At 40.1% G+C, this 17,661-nt stretch overlaps 1 protein-coding gene across 1 annotated transcript in view; it reads left to right on the top strand.

Annotated features, from left to right (window-relative positions):
• Positions 1 to 404: 404 nt before the first annotated feature.
• CCDC150 (coiled-coil domain containing 150) overlaps positions 405 to 17,661 on the top strand; it is a 100,841-nt gene continuing 83,584 nt past the window's right edge. Inside the window, exons 1-2 of the mRNA XM_010381609.2 lie at positions 405 to 551; positions 7,100 to 7,263. Coding sequence (XP_010379911.1) covers positions 540 to 551; positions 7,100 to 7,263 — 176 coding nt within the window. The 5' untranslated portion in view covers positions 405 to 539. The remainder of the gene's footprint in view (positions 552 to 7,099; positions 7,264 to 17,661) is intronic.

Here is a 17,661-nt window from a genome sequence, read left to right as displayed (position 1 = left end):
GAAGAGACGAAAGACCAGAAAGCACATTTCTGTGTTTTATTCTCCATGTGGCCATCATGGACGAGGACGAAGAGGGACATGATTTTTCCTTTAACGAGAAGAATGCTTAAGCTCTGAATTTTTAACCAATTTTTATGCTCGTTACCCTGCTGTAGGGTATGTATTTACCAAGATTAGCAGAACACCGCGAGTTCACCAGGCAGAGACAAGTCACTGTGAAGTAGATAGCACAGGACCTCCCGGAGGGTAGCGGCCAGAAACTACATATCCCGGCGTGTCCCGCTCGCCAGCACAATGGAGCCTGTCGTCATTCGGTTCACGACGCTACGCATTCCCTGAGCGCCGCCGGATGCCGGCCTGGGTCCCGCCCAGTGCGGAGGGCCCCCCTGGGCCAGGAAAACTACAGTTCCCGACATGCCCCGCCACGGGTGCGCCTGCGTACCGGAGCTACTGCGCCGGGGAGCGGGTTGGTTTAAAACGCTTTGTTAGTTTCAAGGAAACCCGCTCGCCTGCAGCAGTACGGAGCCTCAGGCGGACAGATGGACTGTAGGGTGAGGCTGCCGGGCCCTGGGCGGGTGAGCTGGGGTCGGAGGCTCGTTGGGGAGAGGCGTCGGCCCAGATAAGGACAGTCATCACTCCCTGGCGCCCTCTCCCTGTCCTGACGGAGTCCAGTCTCACTCCCTGGACCTCAGGGCCCTGATTTAAGGCTCTTCGGCGTTGGCTGCTGATGAAAGCCATTAGGAGTGAAGTTTGCATTGGCCTGGCTCCAGCTGAGGGATGGGAGATAGCCGCGGAAGCCTCCACATAAGCCCAATACCACCTTTATTTATGTGTTAAGTTGGAGGTTAATAAGTTCCTGGGAAGGCTATTTCGGCGTTAATGTTTGCTTTTTACCCCCAGTTAATCCTCCCTGGCTTGCTTACCAGAATATAGGTGTCAGGAATTTGCACTTGTTCTTTACGGCTTCTGCAGTACCTGGCGCTTTTGCTAGAACGGAATAGACATTCGTTAAGTTCCTGTCGAAGTATTCTCCTGTTTATTTACCACCCATAATTTCCCAGGCACTGTACTGGGCTCGAAAGATAGAAAAGTGTCTATTTTGACCCCACTTTGGGGAAGTTCTGTTAGTCTGCCGTAAATGCCCGCACACACGTGCTTCTAATTTGTTAATCTTGGCATGCTCAGGACTAGGTCCTTTAGTCCTTTCTGTTCTGTTATCCCGCCTTATGGTTTTCTTGAGCTCTTCAGAAACTAATCTCCAGTCCACACCTCATCCCCAAACTTTAGATCCACAAATTCAATAATGTATCTTTCATGTTTTAAATTTGACATTTTAAAAACTACTATCTTTTCCACGAAACGGATTCTTCCTTAATAAGTTTCCGTTGTCTCAGTGATAGCACCGTCCAGGCCAAAAACCTTGGAGTAATCTTGGCTTTTGCCTTTCCCTCATATCTCATATCTAATGCATCAGCAAAAGCTATCTTTCAAATATATCTAGCCACTAACCTCTCTTACAGTAAGAATACCACTGCTGTCACCTTGGTTCTGACCGGTAGCATCTCTACTTCTGCTCTTGTTCTTCCACCATTTGGAGTGGGAGGGAGTCAAAGTGATCCAGTTAAAAGGAAAGTTAGATAGCATTCCTCAGCTATAGACCCCCAGTGGCTCTGAGAATCACTGACAGCAAAAGCCAGACTTTTACATTGGCCTTCAAGGCCCTGTGTATTCTGATCTATTTATTTTTTTTCTTTGAGATAGAGTCTCACTCAGTCGCCCAGGCTGGAGTGCAGTGGTGCGATCTCAGCTCACTGCAAGCTCCCTTTCCTGGGTTCACGCCTTTCTTGTGCCTCAGCCTCCTGAATAGCTGGGACTACAGGCACATGCCATCACGCCCGGCAATTTTTTTTTTTTTTTTTTTTGTACTTTTAGTAGAGACAGGGTTTCACCGTGTTAGCCAGGATGGTCTCGTTCTGCTGACCTCGTGATCCTCCCGTCTCGGCCTCCCAAAGTGCTGGGATTACAGGCGTGAACCACCGCTTCCGGCCGTATTCTGGTTTTATTATTACCCTCTCACTTCATCTGTCAGTGTTCTCTGTGTTACTCCTTCCTCTCCAGCCAAACCCACGTCTTTATTGTATGTGAACTCATCAGACCTTCTAACTTCAGGCCTTTGCACTTGCTGTTTCCGTCTTCTGGGCCTTTCTGCCCTCTGATATCTATATAGCAGGTCTTTGCTCAAATCTTATGAGGCTTTCTTTGACCACACTACTTAAAATGAAAACCTGCCCTGCAGCCTTCATCCCATGTTCTTTCCTATTTCACTTTCCTCCTTTGCACTTATCACCAATAAACAGACTATGTATTTTACTTACTGTCTTCTTCAACTGGAATATAAGCTCCACAAAGGCAGGGAGTTTTGTCGGTACTGCTCTACCCCGTCCACGCCCCGTGCCATTGCCTATAACAGTGTCTAGCTCTTGGTAAATGTTCAGGAAATGTTTGTTAGATGTGTGAGTGAATGAAGATAGTGTTACCATATTATTTTCCAGTGGTTGTGATAAACAACATTGACTCCCTGGACTGTTATTTTGGAACCAATGGCATATACTTGTATATGCTTTTGCCAGTGTGCACCTATTGCCAGGTGTAGGAATGGAGCCTGTGTCCACAGAAGCAAGTGTTCTCTTTTAAAAGTCATCTGGCTTTTACTAGTATATTACTTGTGACATTGGTCTTTTTCTTGCCATGCTTTCCATAAGGTTACCTGCCTAGAAGCTCTTTGGAAATTTTCTTCCTAAACATTAAGACAGAATTCTATTAGTTTGATAATGATATATGCATAGAAATTAGTTATGAATGAACTTTTTTAAAATTAAAAGTTTATATCTCAGTATTTTTATTGCTGTTACTATCAAGCATTAGGACTTAGGTTCAGGGCAGCAATCAATATTTGCTCCTTTTCAAACACAACAAAGCACAGATATGTTAAAGCTGTTTTCTCTTTGCTAGAATGTCAGCCAGTAGAGGTAGATTCTTTTCATGTAATACTGTTCTTCTTGGGCTATGAGCCATAGAACTATGACTTATGAGGATCTGCCAAGTGGCCAATGGAGAGTGTGTGTGTATTTATGTGTGTATGGGTGTGGGTGGCATTTCTGCTCTGCCTTGGGCCTACCAGATAGGGAGGACAGACAAGGGTATGAGCAACTGCAGTGAAAATGAAAATCTTTCTTTAACTTTAAGCCCCAACTTGGTAGATTAATTTACTGGATTGAAAGTTCTTATCTCATACTTTAACAGCCTCCCAGATACTTGGGGACTCTGCCTGGTGGCTTTAAGACTGTCCTCTTGCTGCTCAGCCATCACTGCCCCCTCCCTTGCTTCCAAGGACTCTCCTGACCTTGGCATTGTTTGGTTTTGTTTTTGTTTTCCCATGGTGGGAAGTGGAGGTGGTGGTTGGGAGGGAAGGTTTTCAGCTAACCCTGAGACTTGTTTTTATTTTTATTTTTTTAGAGACAGGGTCTTGCTTTGTCACCCAGGCTGGGGTGCAGTGGCACAATCATAGCTCACTGAAGCCTGTACCTCCTGGGCTCAAGTGATCCATGTGCCTCAGCCTCCCGAGTAGCTAGGGCTACAGGCACAGGCCATTGTGCCCAGCTCATTTTTAAACATTTTTGGTAGAGAATAGGGTCTTGCCATGTGGGCCAGGCTGGTCTGGAACTCCCGGCCTCAAGTGATCCTCTCACATGGGCCTTTCAAAAATGCTGGGACTACAGGCATGAGCCACTGTGCCTGGCCATGAGATCTGTTTTTAGTAAATCCCCAAAGGCCAGATTGGCTTATTTAATTTTTGCATCAGCAACTTTGATGACCTGAACAGGATTCTCAGCGATTGACTAAGAGGATATTTTAAGGACAACACCATATATTTCACTCAAAAGCTTTGTCCCCTGCCTACCATCAATCAGTGTCCCAGTCACCTCAATCTCCCCCTTCTTAGGGTGAATTTTCTACAAACCTCCTGCCCCTCAGAGACCGGGGCAAGTTGGTTCCTCCTTTTTGAAAGTATATTTTCTCTGTGGAAGCCTGAGAAGCTTCAGTGTAGAGCAGGGTCGGATGGCATTGGGTGTGGATGCAAACCAAATTCCTACCACGACATGTTGGACCTTCTTTTTTTTAAAACAAATGAAGCAACTTAAATGATTTGCCATTTTCATTTCATGGCTGAATGTACACATGTCCTGGAGAGTGAATGTGAGCATTTAATACAGATCATAGGTTCCTTAGGGAAATATCAACAAAACTAGACATTTGAACAATGACATGAAAAAATTTTAGTTGGGAATCTGCATCCTATTCAAACTATGTGGGGGAGCTTCTCCATTTCCTATATATTTTTTTCCGAAGATAGACTTTTGCAAAATGCATATTAGTATTATGTGCTTGGCTTCTGATATAAATGAACATGGACAAGACTCTGTATTATAACTGGCTACCTGGGCCTAATAAATTGCCACAGAAATTGTTCTCCCTCCCCCGCTGTGGCACTGCTTGTCATTTTTACTTCTTCCTTCTACTTTTTTTCCACCAGCTAATGCCTGGGCCTACCGTATGGAGAAGAAAGTGACTAAAACAAAAAAACAAAAGTTTTAAATCTCACATAAGCAGAGTTTGAAGATTACTGGTTTTGCCCAAATGTCATGTTAGTCTGAGGTGCACTGTCTTTTCCTTGTGTTTATCAGACCATGGTGATCCTTGGCTCTTTGTATTTGAGAGTGAGGTGCTGCATGCCTGACTGATAGAACGCTCTGGGAATTGTAAGGGGGTAGGAAAAGACAGGTGCCATCTTTTCTCTCCTTTTTATTTAGAAAAACAAAATCCTGCCTAGGAGCCCTTTTGCAAACTTCTGCCCAAAGTCTCTTTGGCCAGAATATTCACATGAGTGTGCCGCTGAGGCGAGGCTGGGGTCATGAGCTTTTCTGCTGCCTTTGGAGAGAGAACAAAGGAGCTGTGTCTGCACACACCTGTTAGCCAACCTTTCCTTACTTTTTCTCCCCACCTTTGGCCTGATTTATCTCTAGGTCAGTAGCTGGACAGCAGGTGACAGAAAATAGCATGGAGGTGTTTCTCCGTTGTTACCCCTCCATTTTTTGCCCACCCAGTGCTATTGGTGGCTCCCCCAACTCCAGCCCTGGTTTATGGCAGCTGATCCAGCCCTATGGGCTTACTCAGAGGCTCTTCCTTTTACTACTTGAGGAATACTATACCGGCTCATGTGGTAACATTACCAGGAGTCTCCACATCTGTTTTTTTTTCCCCCAGAAATATAGACGAACCCTACTTTGAATCTTTGTATGTCCAGAGACTGCATCAGTATCTGCATGTCTTTGTCTTTCCTTCAGGAATGAACTGAAAAAAAAGAAAGTTAGTTAATAGAAGGGAGCTTCTTTCACCCCATGTCGTTAAGCTGACTTAACAGCAGATCTAAAGAATGCAAAAAGCTTGTGTCAAAAAATGCATTGTTTCACAGTAGGGCATGAAAGAAAAATTCTGGTCAGAAACACCATAATAAGAGTAAAAAGAAAAACAGGCTGGGTGTGATGGCTCATGCCTGTAATGCCAGCACTTTGGGAGACTGAGGCTGGCGGATCACTTGAGGTCAGGAGTTTGAGACCAGCCTGGCCAACATAGTGAAACCTCGTGTCTACTAAAAATACAAAAAAAAAAAAAAAAAAAAAAAAAAAAATTAGCTGGGCCTGGTGGTACACACCTGTAATCTCAGCTACCCGGGAGGCTGAGGTGGGAGGATTGCTTGAACTCAGGAGGTGGAGGTTGCAGTGAGCCAAGATTGCTCCATTTCAGTCCAGCTTAGGTGACAGAGCAAGACTCCGCCTCAAAAAAGAAAAAAATAGACCATTTTCTGGGACCTGTGAGAAGAGATAGAAAGTGAATTGGAGAGCTATTTCAGGATGAAGAAACATCCTCAGCAGGTATAGCAAGCTCAGCCCCACCATGATTCTTGCTCCCACGAGTCCTCCCACTTCATGAATTCTTGCCCTGGGTCCTGGGACCACCTTCAGCAACTTGAACATGAGGTGGACCCCCCTTTCACTTACAGGAAGGTGAGGGTCAGGGAGATACCTAATTACGTAGGAAGTGGTAACAAGGTGTATTCCTGATACTCCAAGTTGGACCCTTATGAACACATTCCCATATGAACACGATCCCTAGAAATGGCTGAGGTTTACAGCATGATTAGTAGAGAAATGTCTGTACAGGATGGAGTTGCAGGAAAATGTTTTTAAAGTTTTCATCAATTACTTTGTCATTGAACACGATTCATTTACACGTTGGGACCACGTATAAGCTAATTCTGCTTCTGTCACTAATATCTTGAAAGAGTATTCTCACTATTCTTATTTTCATTGGGTTTTGGGGGAGGAGCCTGTGGAAATTTGATGTCAATAGCTGTAGAAAGGTCTTTGCTTTTGCTTGAAGTTAAGGTTGCATGTTATTTTTAAAAATGCTGCTTCAATGTAGGATACATAGTTGGTAAATCATTTATTTTATGACAGCTGTACAGAAGTCCAAGTATAGAATGTTTTTCAAGAAGGTTGAATGGTAATAATGTTATGATGAAAATGGCTAGTAATAAAAGCCTTTCCCTCAGCAAGTCATAGGTCCTCGTGTGTGACTAATAGTGGCAAATAGAATAGATTAAATTATGATGAAATAAACTACTCAACAATCTTACTGGCTTACAACAACATAGGTTTATTGTATGTCATGACATGCACACTGTATATCATGAATGGGTTGTGGGTCTGTTTGATGTCATCGTCACCTTGGGACCCTAGTGCATGGAGAAAGTCCTGCCTGGGATGTTGCTCATCTCATGGGGGAGGGAAAAGAGAGAGATGGTGAAGAACAAGCTGGCTTTCATAACTTCCACCTACATTTAATTGGCCAAAGCAGAACACATGACCATTCCTGAGTTCAACAGGACAGTGATGCCTAATCCTGGCACAGGAATGGCAGTGACTATTTTTGAACAATAATAGGACGTACCACACTAAGATTGTGACTGTATTCTTAGGTACATATGGAGACTGCAGCGTCCAGACCGGTCCTTTCTCCAACCCACATCAATGCTACAGCTTCTGAAACATTCACAGTACTTCAGCAAAGGATGAGAATAGTTGAGGAACAGACCAGTTCACTGAGGGATGACCTAATAATGTTGGATTTTGGTGAAAAAAGGTAACAAAAATGAACTAGATCTCTGTAGGTTGAAGAATTTTGCTTCACTACTTATTAAGTCACAGTAGTTTGGCAGATGAGATGGATATTTGCAAAAGAACTGAGAAATAATTTTCATTTGAGCATTACTTAGAAAACATTTACAAAATGAAGAGTTGTCATTCTGTGGTAGAGCTAGAGTTACTATCACTTCTTTCCTAAACAGATACTTAAAATGTGTTAATTAGGTATATAAACTTCGGTATTCTGTTCGCTTGATTAAAAACAAATGTAATTTTTCATGTAATAAAAAAAGATTGGTTCTTATTTTAAAATAAAAAGAGACATATTAAGGTTAAAAGCTAGAATGTTGCTTCATGCCATTAATTTGGTCATTTTCTTCTCCCATATTTATTGTAAATTAAAAGAGGTTTTTGAAGTCTTTAAAAATTTTATAATTTAGAATGAGATACTCAAAAAAAATTGTTTTTTCCCCTAGTGCCTCTAAAGAAGTAATTAAAAGTTGGATTATCAATGGCCTGCAGAATCTGTGGGCTTAAGCAGCCAATTTAGAGTTTACTGGTGTGATTTTTAAAAAATTACATGTATATTTCCTGAGTGTCTCTCACGAAAGGTATCAAATTAGTATAGTGGGTATTGCACCTATGGAATAAATAATCCTTTATTCACAATATAGTTGTTATAGCACCCATGAAATAAATAACCCTTTAGCAGTTAAAGATTAAATTTGGTTCAAATGTTGAGTATGTTGGTAACACAATAGGAATATTTATTATGAATTTAAAAATTTTCTAAAAACATGAACATATTGCCTCCATGCAGACTTTAATAGTTCACTATAATAGAATTAACATTTAACATTTTTATGCATATAAAATATACATATATGCATACATATTTTATATACATGTATTATGTATCTTATCACACCTTAAATATTTAACATATTTTTATTTATTTATTTTTTATTACACTTTATAGGGTACATGTGCACAACATGCAGGTTTGTTACATGTGTATACATGTGCCATGTTGGTGTGCTGCACCCATTAACTCTTCATTTACATTAGGTATATCTCCTAATGCTATCCCTCCCCTCTCCCCCTCCTCACAATAGGCCCTGGTGTGTGATGTTCCCCTTCCTGTGTCCAAGTGATCTCATTGTTCAATTCCCACCTATGAGTGAGAACATGCAGTGTTTGGTTTTCTGTTCTTGTGATAGTTTGCTAAGAATGATGGTTTCCAGCTGCATCCATGTCCCTACAAAGGACACGAACTCATCCTTTTTTATGGCTGCATAGTATTCCATGGTGTATATGTGCCACATTTTCTTAATCCAGTCTGTCACTGATGGACATTTGGGTTGATTCCAAGTCTTTGCTATTGTGAATAGTGCCACAGTAAACACATGTGTGCATGTGTCTTTATGGCAGCATGATTTATAATCCTTTGGGTATATACCCAGTAATGGGTAGACTGGGTCAAATGGTATTTCTAGTTCTAGATCCTTGAGGAATTGCCACACTGTTTTCCACAATGGTTGAACTAGTTTACAGTCCCATCAACAGTGTAAAAGTGTTCCTATTTTTCCACATCCTCTCCAGCACCTATTGTTTCCTGACTTTTTAATGATTGGCATTCTAACGGGTGTGAGATGGTATCTCATTGTGGTTTTGATTTGCATTTCTCTGATGGCGAGTGATGATGAGCATCTTTTCATGTGTCTGTTGGCTGTATAGATGTCTTCTTTTGAGAAATGTCTGTTCATATCCTTTCCCACTTTTTGGTGGGGTTTTTTTCTTGTAAATTTGTCTGAGTTCTTTGTAGGTTCTGGATATTAGCCCTTTGTCAGATAAGTAGATTGCAAAAATTTTCTTCCATTCTGTAGGTTGCTTGTTCACTCTGATGGTAGTTTCTTTTGCTGTGCAGAAGCTCTTTAGTTTAATTAGATCGCATTTGTCGATTTTGGCTTTTGTTGTCATTGCTTTTGGTGTTTTAGACATGAAGTCCTTGCCCATGCCTATGTCCTGAATGGTATTACCTAGTTTTTCTTCTAGGGTTTTTATGGCATTAGGTCTAACATTTAAGTCTCTAATCCATCTTGAATTAATTTTCGTATAAGGAGTAAGGAAAGGATCCAGTTTCAGCTTTCTACTTATGGCTAGCCAATTTTCCCAGCACCATTTATTAAATAGGGATTCCTTTCCCCATTTCTTGTTTTTGTCAGGTTTGTCAAAGATCAGATGGCTGTAGATGTGTGGTATTAGGGGCTCTGTTCTGTTCCATTGGTCTATATCTCTGTTTTGGTACCAGTACCATGCTATTTTGGTTACTGTAGCCTTGTAGTATAGTTTGAAGTCAGGTGGCGTGATGCCTCCAGCTTTTTTCTTTTGGCTTAGGATTGTCTTGGCAATGCGGGGTCTTTTTTGGTTTCATATGAACTTTAAAGCAGTTTTTTCCAATTCTGTGAAGAAACTCATTGGTAGCTTCATGGGGATTGAATCTATAAATTACCTTGAGCAGTATGGCCATTTTCATGATATTGATTCTTCCTATCCATGAGCATGGAATGTTCTTCCATTTGTTTGTGTCCTCTTTTATTTCACTGAACAGTGGTTTGTAGTTCTCCTTGAAGAGGTTCTTCACATCCCTTGTAAGTTGGATTCCTAGGTATTTTATTCTCTTTGAAGCTATTGTGAATGGGAATTCATTTATGATTTGGCTCTCTGTTTGTCTGTTATTGGTGTATAAGAATGCTTGTGATTTTTGCACATTGATTTTGTATCCTGAGAGTTTGCTGAAGTTGCTTATCAGCTTAAGGAGATTTTGGGCTGAGACGATGGTGTTTTCTAAATATACAGTCATGTCATCTGCAAACAGGGACAATTTGACATACTTAATTAGGTACCTAATTATCACACCTTAAATATTTAACATGTTTTATGTATCACTTGTTTCTACATAACAAGAAAAGGTTTATGAAAAATCCATATTAAAATAAACAACAATTAAAAGTCAGTGGTCCTCATTTATCCCACATTGGCCTCATCTTTACCTAATAACAAGAAATATATTTAAAATTGAAATGGTTAATAAATGCTTGTTAACTAAAGAGTCTATTCTTTTTTCTTTTTTTATATTTCATTTTTAATTGACAAATAATTGTATATATTTATGGGGTAAAATGTAATGCTATGATGCATGCATACATTGTAGAATTATTGAATCAGGCTAACTAACATATCTATTACCTCACATACTTATTTCCTTGTGGCAAAAAGATTTAAAATTACTCTTTTAAGAATTTTGAAATATGCAATACATTATTATTAATTATACTCAATGTACTTTGCAGTGGATCGCTAGAACTTATACCTCCTCTTAAACTGGAGCTTTGTACTCTGATGAACAATCTCTTCTTTCCCTATCTACCTCCTCTCCTTTACCCAGCCTTTGTTAACTACTGTTCTACATTCTACTTCTGTGAGTTTGACTTTTTAAGATTTACATATAAGTGAAATCATGCATATTTGTTTTTCCATGCCTGGCTTATTTCCCTATTGATGGGCATTTAGGTTGTTTCTGTATCTTGGCTATTGTGAATAGTGCTATATCCCTTTATATAGGAGTGCATATATCCCTTTAACATACTGATTTCAATTCCTTAGGATGTGTACCCAGAAGTGGGATTGCTGGATCCTATGGCAGTTCTGCTTTTAGTGTTTTGAGAAGCCTCCATACTGTTCTCCAAAATGGCTATACTAATTTACATTCCCATCAGCTGTGTACAGGAGATTCCCTTTTCTCAGTACCCTTGCCAACTTGTTATCTTTCATCTTTTTGATAATAGCCATTCTAACAGGTGTGAGGTTTTCTCATTGTGGTTTTAATTTGTATTTCCCTGATGATTTGTGATGTTGAGTTTTGTTTTTATGTATCTGTTGGCCATTTGTATGTCTTCATTTGAGGAATGTCTATTCTGGTTTTTTGCCCATGTTAAAAAAATAAGGTTGTTTTCTTATTATTGAGTAGTTTGAGTTTCTTGTATATTTTGAATATTAGTCCTTTATCAGATGTATGATTTGCAAGTATCTTCTCCCAATCTGTGAGATGTTTCTTCATTCTGGTGATTGTTTCCATTGCTGTGCAGAAGCCTTTTAGTTTGATGCATTCCTATTTGTCTATTTTTGCTTTTGTTGCCTGTGCTTTGGGAGTCATATCCAAGAAATCATTGCTGAGACCAATGTTAAAGAGGTTTTCCCTTATGTTTTCTTCTAGTAGTTTTAGTTTCAGGTCTTATGTTTTACATTTGTCTTTAATCCATTCTGAGCTGATTCTAGTATATGGGGTGAAATAAGGGCCCAATTTCATTCTTCTATATATGGATAGCCAGTTTTCCTAGTACTTGATTGAAGAGACTGTCCTTTCCCATTGTGTATTCTTGGCACCTTTGTTGAAAATCAATTGACCATAAATGCATAGGTTTACTTCTGGGCTGCCTATCATATTTCGTTGAGATATGTGTTGTTATGTAGAAATGTTTAGATATACAAATACTTACCATTGTTTTACATTTGCCTACAGTATTCAGTACAGTAACATGCTATACCGGTTTATAGCCCAGGAGATATAGCCTAGGTATGTTGGACAGTGTATCTTTTTGTGCAGATACTGTGCTCTCTTTATTACTATATCTTTGTAATATATTTGAAATTAGCTAATGTGCTGCCTCCACCTTTGTTATTTTTGCTCAGGATTGGTTTGGCTATTTTGGGGGTCTTTTGTGGTTCCATATGAATTTTCAGGTTTTTCTATTTCTATGAAGAATGACATTGGGATTTTAATAGGGATTGCAGTGAATCTGTAGATGACTTTGGGTATTATAGACGTTTTCACAGTATTAATTCTTTTAATCCATAAACCTGGGATATCTTTCAATTTACAGTCATGTGGCACATAAGGTCCTTTCAGTCAGTGACAGAGTGTATATTAGATGGTAGTCCCATAAGACTGTAATGGAGCTGAAAAATTCCTATTATCTGGTGATGTCATAGCCATGGTAACATTGCAGTGCAAGGCATCACCTTTTCTATGTTTGGATATACAAATACTTACCATTGTTTTACATTTACCTACAGTATTCAGTACAGTAACATGCTATACCGGTTTATAGCCCAGGAGATATAGCCTAGGTAAGGAGTGGGCTATAGCATCTATGTTTGTGTAAATGTACTCTATGATGTTTGTACAATGACAAAATCACCTAACAACACATATCTCAGAACGTATCCTTGTCATTGCATAACTTATTACTGTATTTGTGTCATCCTCAATTTCTTTCATCAGCCTTTTAGAGTTTTCATTGTACAGATCTTTCACCTCCTTGGTTAAACTTATTCCTCAGTAGCTTTTTTTTTTTGATGCTCTTGTAAATGGGATTATTTTCTTAATTTCTTTTTCAGATAGTTCATTGTTAGTGGATAGAAATGCTACTGATTTTTTGTATGTTGATTTTGTATCCTGCAACTTGACTGAATTCATTTATTGTAATCATTTTTTGGTAGAGTCTTTAGGGTTTTCTGTACATAAGATTTTGTATGTCTTCAACAAAAAGAGACAATTTCACTTCTTCCTTTCCTGTTTGGATTTCTTTTATTTCTTTTTCTTTTCTAATTGCTTTGGCTAGGACTTAAAACAGTACATTGAATAGAAGTGGTAAGAATGGGCATCCTTATCTCAGTCCTGATCAGAAGCTTTCAACTTCTCACCATTGAGCATGATGTTAGCTGTAGGCTTATCATATATGGCCTTTATTATGTTGAAGTACATTCCTTCTATACCTTTGATGTTGAGAGTTTTTATTATGAAACTATTGAATTTTGTTAAATGCTTTCTCTGCATCTATTGAGATGATTATATAATTTTTATCCTTCATTCTATTAATACAGTGGATCACATTTATGGATTTGCACATGTTGAACTGTTGTTACATCTCAGGGATGAATCTCACTTCATCGTGGTGAATGATCCTTTTACTGTACCGTGGAATATGGTTTGGTAGTGTTTTTTTTGTTTGTTTGTTTTTTGTTTTGTTTGTTTTTGAGACCGAGTCTTGCTGTGTCACCCAGGTTGGAGTGCAGTGGTGCAGTCTTGGCTCACTGCAACCTCTGCCTCCTGGGTTCAAGCAATTCTCCTGCCTCAGCCTCCTGAGGATCTGGGATTACAGGCATGTGCCACCACGCCTGGCTAATTTTTGTATTTTCAATAAATACAGGGTTTCCCCATGTTGGTTAGGCTTGTCTCAAACTCCTGGTCTCGTGATCTGCCCGCCTCGGCCTCCCACAGTGCTGGGATTACAGGCATGAACCACTGTACCAGCCGCTGATGTTTTTATTGATAATTTTTGCGTCTGTATTCAGGAATATTTACCTGTAATTTTCTTTTCTTTTAGTGTCTTTGTCTGCCTTTAATTTCAGGGTAATGCTGACCTTGTAAAATGAATTTGATGTATTCCCTCCTCTTCAATGTTTTGACAGCTTGAAAAGAATTGGTATTCTGCATTAAATGTTTGGTAGAAATTCGCAGTGATGCCATCTGGTACTGGGTTTTTATTTGATAGGAGGAAACTTTTTATTACTGATTCAATCTTCTTACTCTTTATTGGCCTGTTCAGATTTTCAGTTTCTTCATTATTCAGTCTTGGTAGGTTACATGTTTCTAGGAATTAATCCATTTCTTCTAGTTATCCAATGTGTTCTCATTTTGCTGTGTGGTTATTCTGAGGATTGCAAAAAAACACAATAGGCTATTTTAAAGTGATAACAATTTAAGTTTTACTGCGTGCCCGAACTCCACACTTTCACTCTCCCTGCTCTCACTATTTATGTTCTTAATGTCACAAATTACATGTGTTTATAATGTGTATCTCTTAGCAAATTATTGTAGCTATAGTTGTTTTTATTAGTTTTGTCTTTTAACCTGTATACTAGAGATATAATTGATCAATAACCTGCTATTACAGCATTAGAGTGATTTGAATTTGACAGTACTTTTACTAGTGATTTTTATGCTTTGTTTTTCCTTCAGCTTGAAGAACTTTCTTTAGCTTTTCTTGTAAAGGTAGTGGCAATAAACTCCTTCACCTTTTGTTTGTCTGAGAAAGTCTTTATTGCCCCTTTGTTTTTGAAAGATAGCATTGCTGAGTATAGTATTCTTGGCTGACAGTTGTATTTTTCTTTCGGGATTTTGACTGTATATTCCACTTTCTTCTTGCCTACTAGGTTTCTGTTGAAAACTTCATTGATAGTCTAATATGGGTTCTCCTGTATGTAACAAGCTACTTTTCCCTTGATGCTTTTAAAAATCTTTGTTTTTAACTTTTGACAATTTGATGTCAATGTGTCTGCATTAGTCCATTCTGCATTGCTATAAAGGGATACTTGAGACTGGGTAATTCATAAAGAAGAGAGATATATTTGGTTCATAGTTCTGCAGGCTGTAAAAACATGGTGCCAGCAACTACTCAACTTCTGTTGAGGCCTCAGGAAGCTTACAATCATGGTGGAAGGCAAAGGCGGAGCAGGTGAGTCACATGGTGAGAGAGGGAGCAAGAGAGAGGAGGAGGTGCCAGGCCCCTTTAAACAACCAGTGTGAACTAACAGAGTGAGAAGTCACTCATTACCATGGGGAGGGCACCAAGCCATTCATGAGGGATCTGCCCCTGTGACCTAACAGCTTCCACCAGGCCCTACCTCTAACAATGGAGATCACATTTCAACATGAGATTTGGAGGGGACAGACATCCAAACTATGTCATATGCCCCCAAATCTCATGTTCTTCTCACACTGCAAAATATAATCATCCCTTCTCAATAGTACCCTAAAGGCTTAACTTATTCCAGTGTTAATTCAAAAGTCCCAAATCTGAATTCCAAAGTCTCATCTGAGACTCAAGGCAAGTTCTTTCCACCTATGAACCTGTAAGACAAAATGAAAGTTATTTACTTCCAAGATATAATGTGGTACAAACATGGGGTAAACATTCCCATTCCGAAAGGAAGAAATTGGCTAAAAGAAAGGAGCAGTGGGTCCTACAATTTAAAGCTCCAAAACAATCTTTGACTGTGTCCCACATCCTGGGTACACTGGTATGCCAGATAGGCTAGCAAAGCCCTGAGCAGCTCTGCCCCTCTGGTTTTGCAGGTTGCAGCCCCCGTGGCTGCTCTCAAGGGTTGGAGTTGAGTGCCTGTGGCTTTTACAGGCTCAGGGTGAAAGCTGCCAGTGGCTCTGCCCTTCTAGGGTCTGGAGGGTGGGTTCATTCCCACAGCTCCCCTGAGCAGTGCCCTCAGGTGGACCATTTGTGGGGACTCCAGTCCCATATTGCCCTTCAGTGCTGCCCTAACAAGTCTGTTGCAGGAGCAGAGCCTTTGCAGGCAGCTTCTGCATGGGCACTCACACTTTCTCATACATCCTCTGAAATCCAGGTGGAAGCTGCCAGACCTCCTTCATTCTTGCATTCCACATGCCTGCAAGCTTAGCACCACATGGAAACTACAAAGGCTTATGGCCTATGTCCTCTGAAGCAGTGGCCTGAGCTGTATTTGGGGCCCTTTGAGCCCTGGTGAGAGCTGGAACAGCCAGGATGTGGGGAGCACTCCTGAGGTGGTGCAGGGCAGTGACACCCAGTCCCCAAAACCATTCTTTCATCCTAGGCCTCTGGGCCTGTGATGAGAGGGGCTGCTTCAAAGATTTCTGAAATGCCTTCAGAGCCTTTTCCCCATTGCGTTGGCTATTAGCATCTGGCTTCCTTTTAGTCATGCTAATCTCTCTAGCAAATGGTTGCTCCACAGGCCACTTGAATTCCTTTCCTGAAAATGTTCTTTTGTTCTCTACCACATGGCTAGGCTGTAAATTTTCCAAATTTTTATATTGTGCTTCAATTTTCAATGTAAGTTTCAACCTTAAGTCATTTCTTTGCTCCTATATCTAATTGTAGACTGTTAAAAGCAGCCGCCTCACTTCTGGAGCATTTTACTGCTTACAGATTTCTTCTGCTTGATACCCTAGGACATCACTCTTAAGTTCAGACTTCCACAGATCCCTAAGGGCATGGACACAGTGCAGCCAAGTTCTTTGCTAGGGTGTCACATGGGTGACCTTTACTCTATTTTCCGGTAACTTCCTCATTTTTATCTGAGACCTCATCAGCCTGTCCTCTGTCTATATCTGAGATCTCAGCAGCATGTCCTCTGTCTATATTTCTGTTGGCATTTTCATCACAACCACTTAAGTCTCTGAGAAGTTCTGCTTTCCCTTGTTTTCCTGTTTTCTTCTGAGCCCTCCAAACTCTTCCAATCTCTGCCCATTGCCCAGTTCCAAAGCTACTTTTACATTTTCAAGTACCTTTATAGCAGTGCCTCACTATTTGTTTCCAACTTTCTGTGTTAATCTATTTTGTGTTGCTTATAAAGGAATACTTAAGGCTGGGTAATTTATAGAGAAAAGACATTTATTTGGCTTATAATTCTGCAGGCTAAAAAGCATGGCACCAGCATCTGTTTACCTTCTGATGAGGGCCTCAGGAAGCCACCAATCATGGTGGAAGGCCAAGGGGGAGCAGGTGAGTCACATGATGAGAGAGGAAGTGAGAGAAAGAGGATGAGATGCCAGGCTCCTTTAGATAGCCAGCTCTTCTGTGGACAAAAAGTGAGAACTCACTCATTGCCAAGCCATTCATGAGTGAGCTGTCCCGTGACCCAGATAGTTCCCACCAGGCCCTACCTCCAGCAATGGGGATCACATTTCAACACGAGATTCGGAGGGAACAAACATCCAAACTATATAAGTGTCTAAGTATGGGACTGTGGAACTCTGAATTTATCTTGTTTGTTGTCCTTTGGGTTTCTTGGATCTGGATTTCTATGTCCTTCCCCAGGCTCGGGAAGTTTTTTGTTATTATTTCTTCGAATATGTTTTCTATTCCTTTCACTTTTCCTTCTGCAATTTTGATAATGGGCATATTGTTCTGTTGATGGTATCTCATAAGTTCCATAAGCTATCTTCACTCCTTTTCATTTTTTTTCTTTCTGCTCCTCACATTGGATGATTATCAGTGACCTGTCATCAGATTTACTTATTCACTTCCACTTGATATAGTCTGCCATTGAACCCCTCTATTGAATTTTTTCAGTTCTCTTACTGTATTCTTCGGCTATATGATTTGTTGGGTACTTTTTTATACTTTCTTACTGTCTTTTGTTGAAATTCTGTTTGTTCTTGCATTATTCTCCTGACCTTGGCGAGCATCTTTATGACCATTATTTTGAATTGCCTCTTGGAAAAACCACATATCTCCATTTCAGTAGGACTGGTTTCTGGAGATTTGTCTTATTCGTTTAT

Source organism: Rhinopithecus roxellana, chromosome 14 (assembly GCF_007565055.1).
Source record: "Rhinopithecus roxellana isolate Shanxi Qingling chromosome 14, ASM756505v1, whole genome shotgun sequence".
NCBI classification, from domain to species: domain Eukaryota; kingdom Metazoa; phylum Chordata; class Mammalia; order Primates; family Cercopithecidae; genus Rhinopithecus; species Rhinopithecus roxellana.
This window is presented reverse-complemented; position numbering and strand designations above follow the sequence as displayed.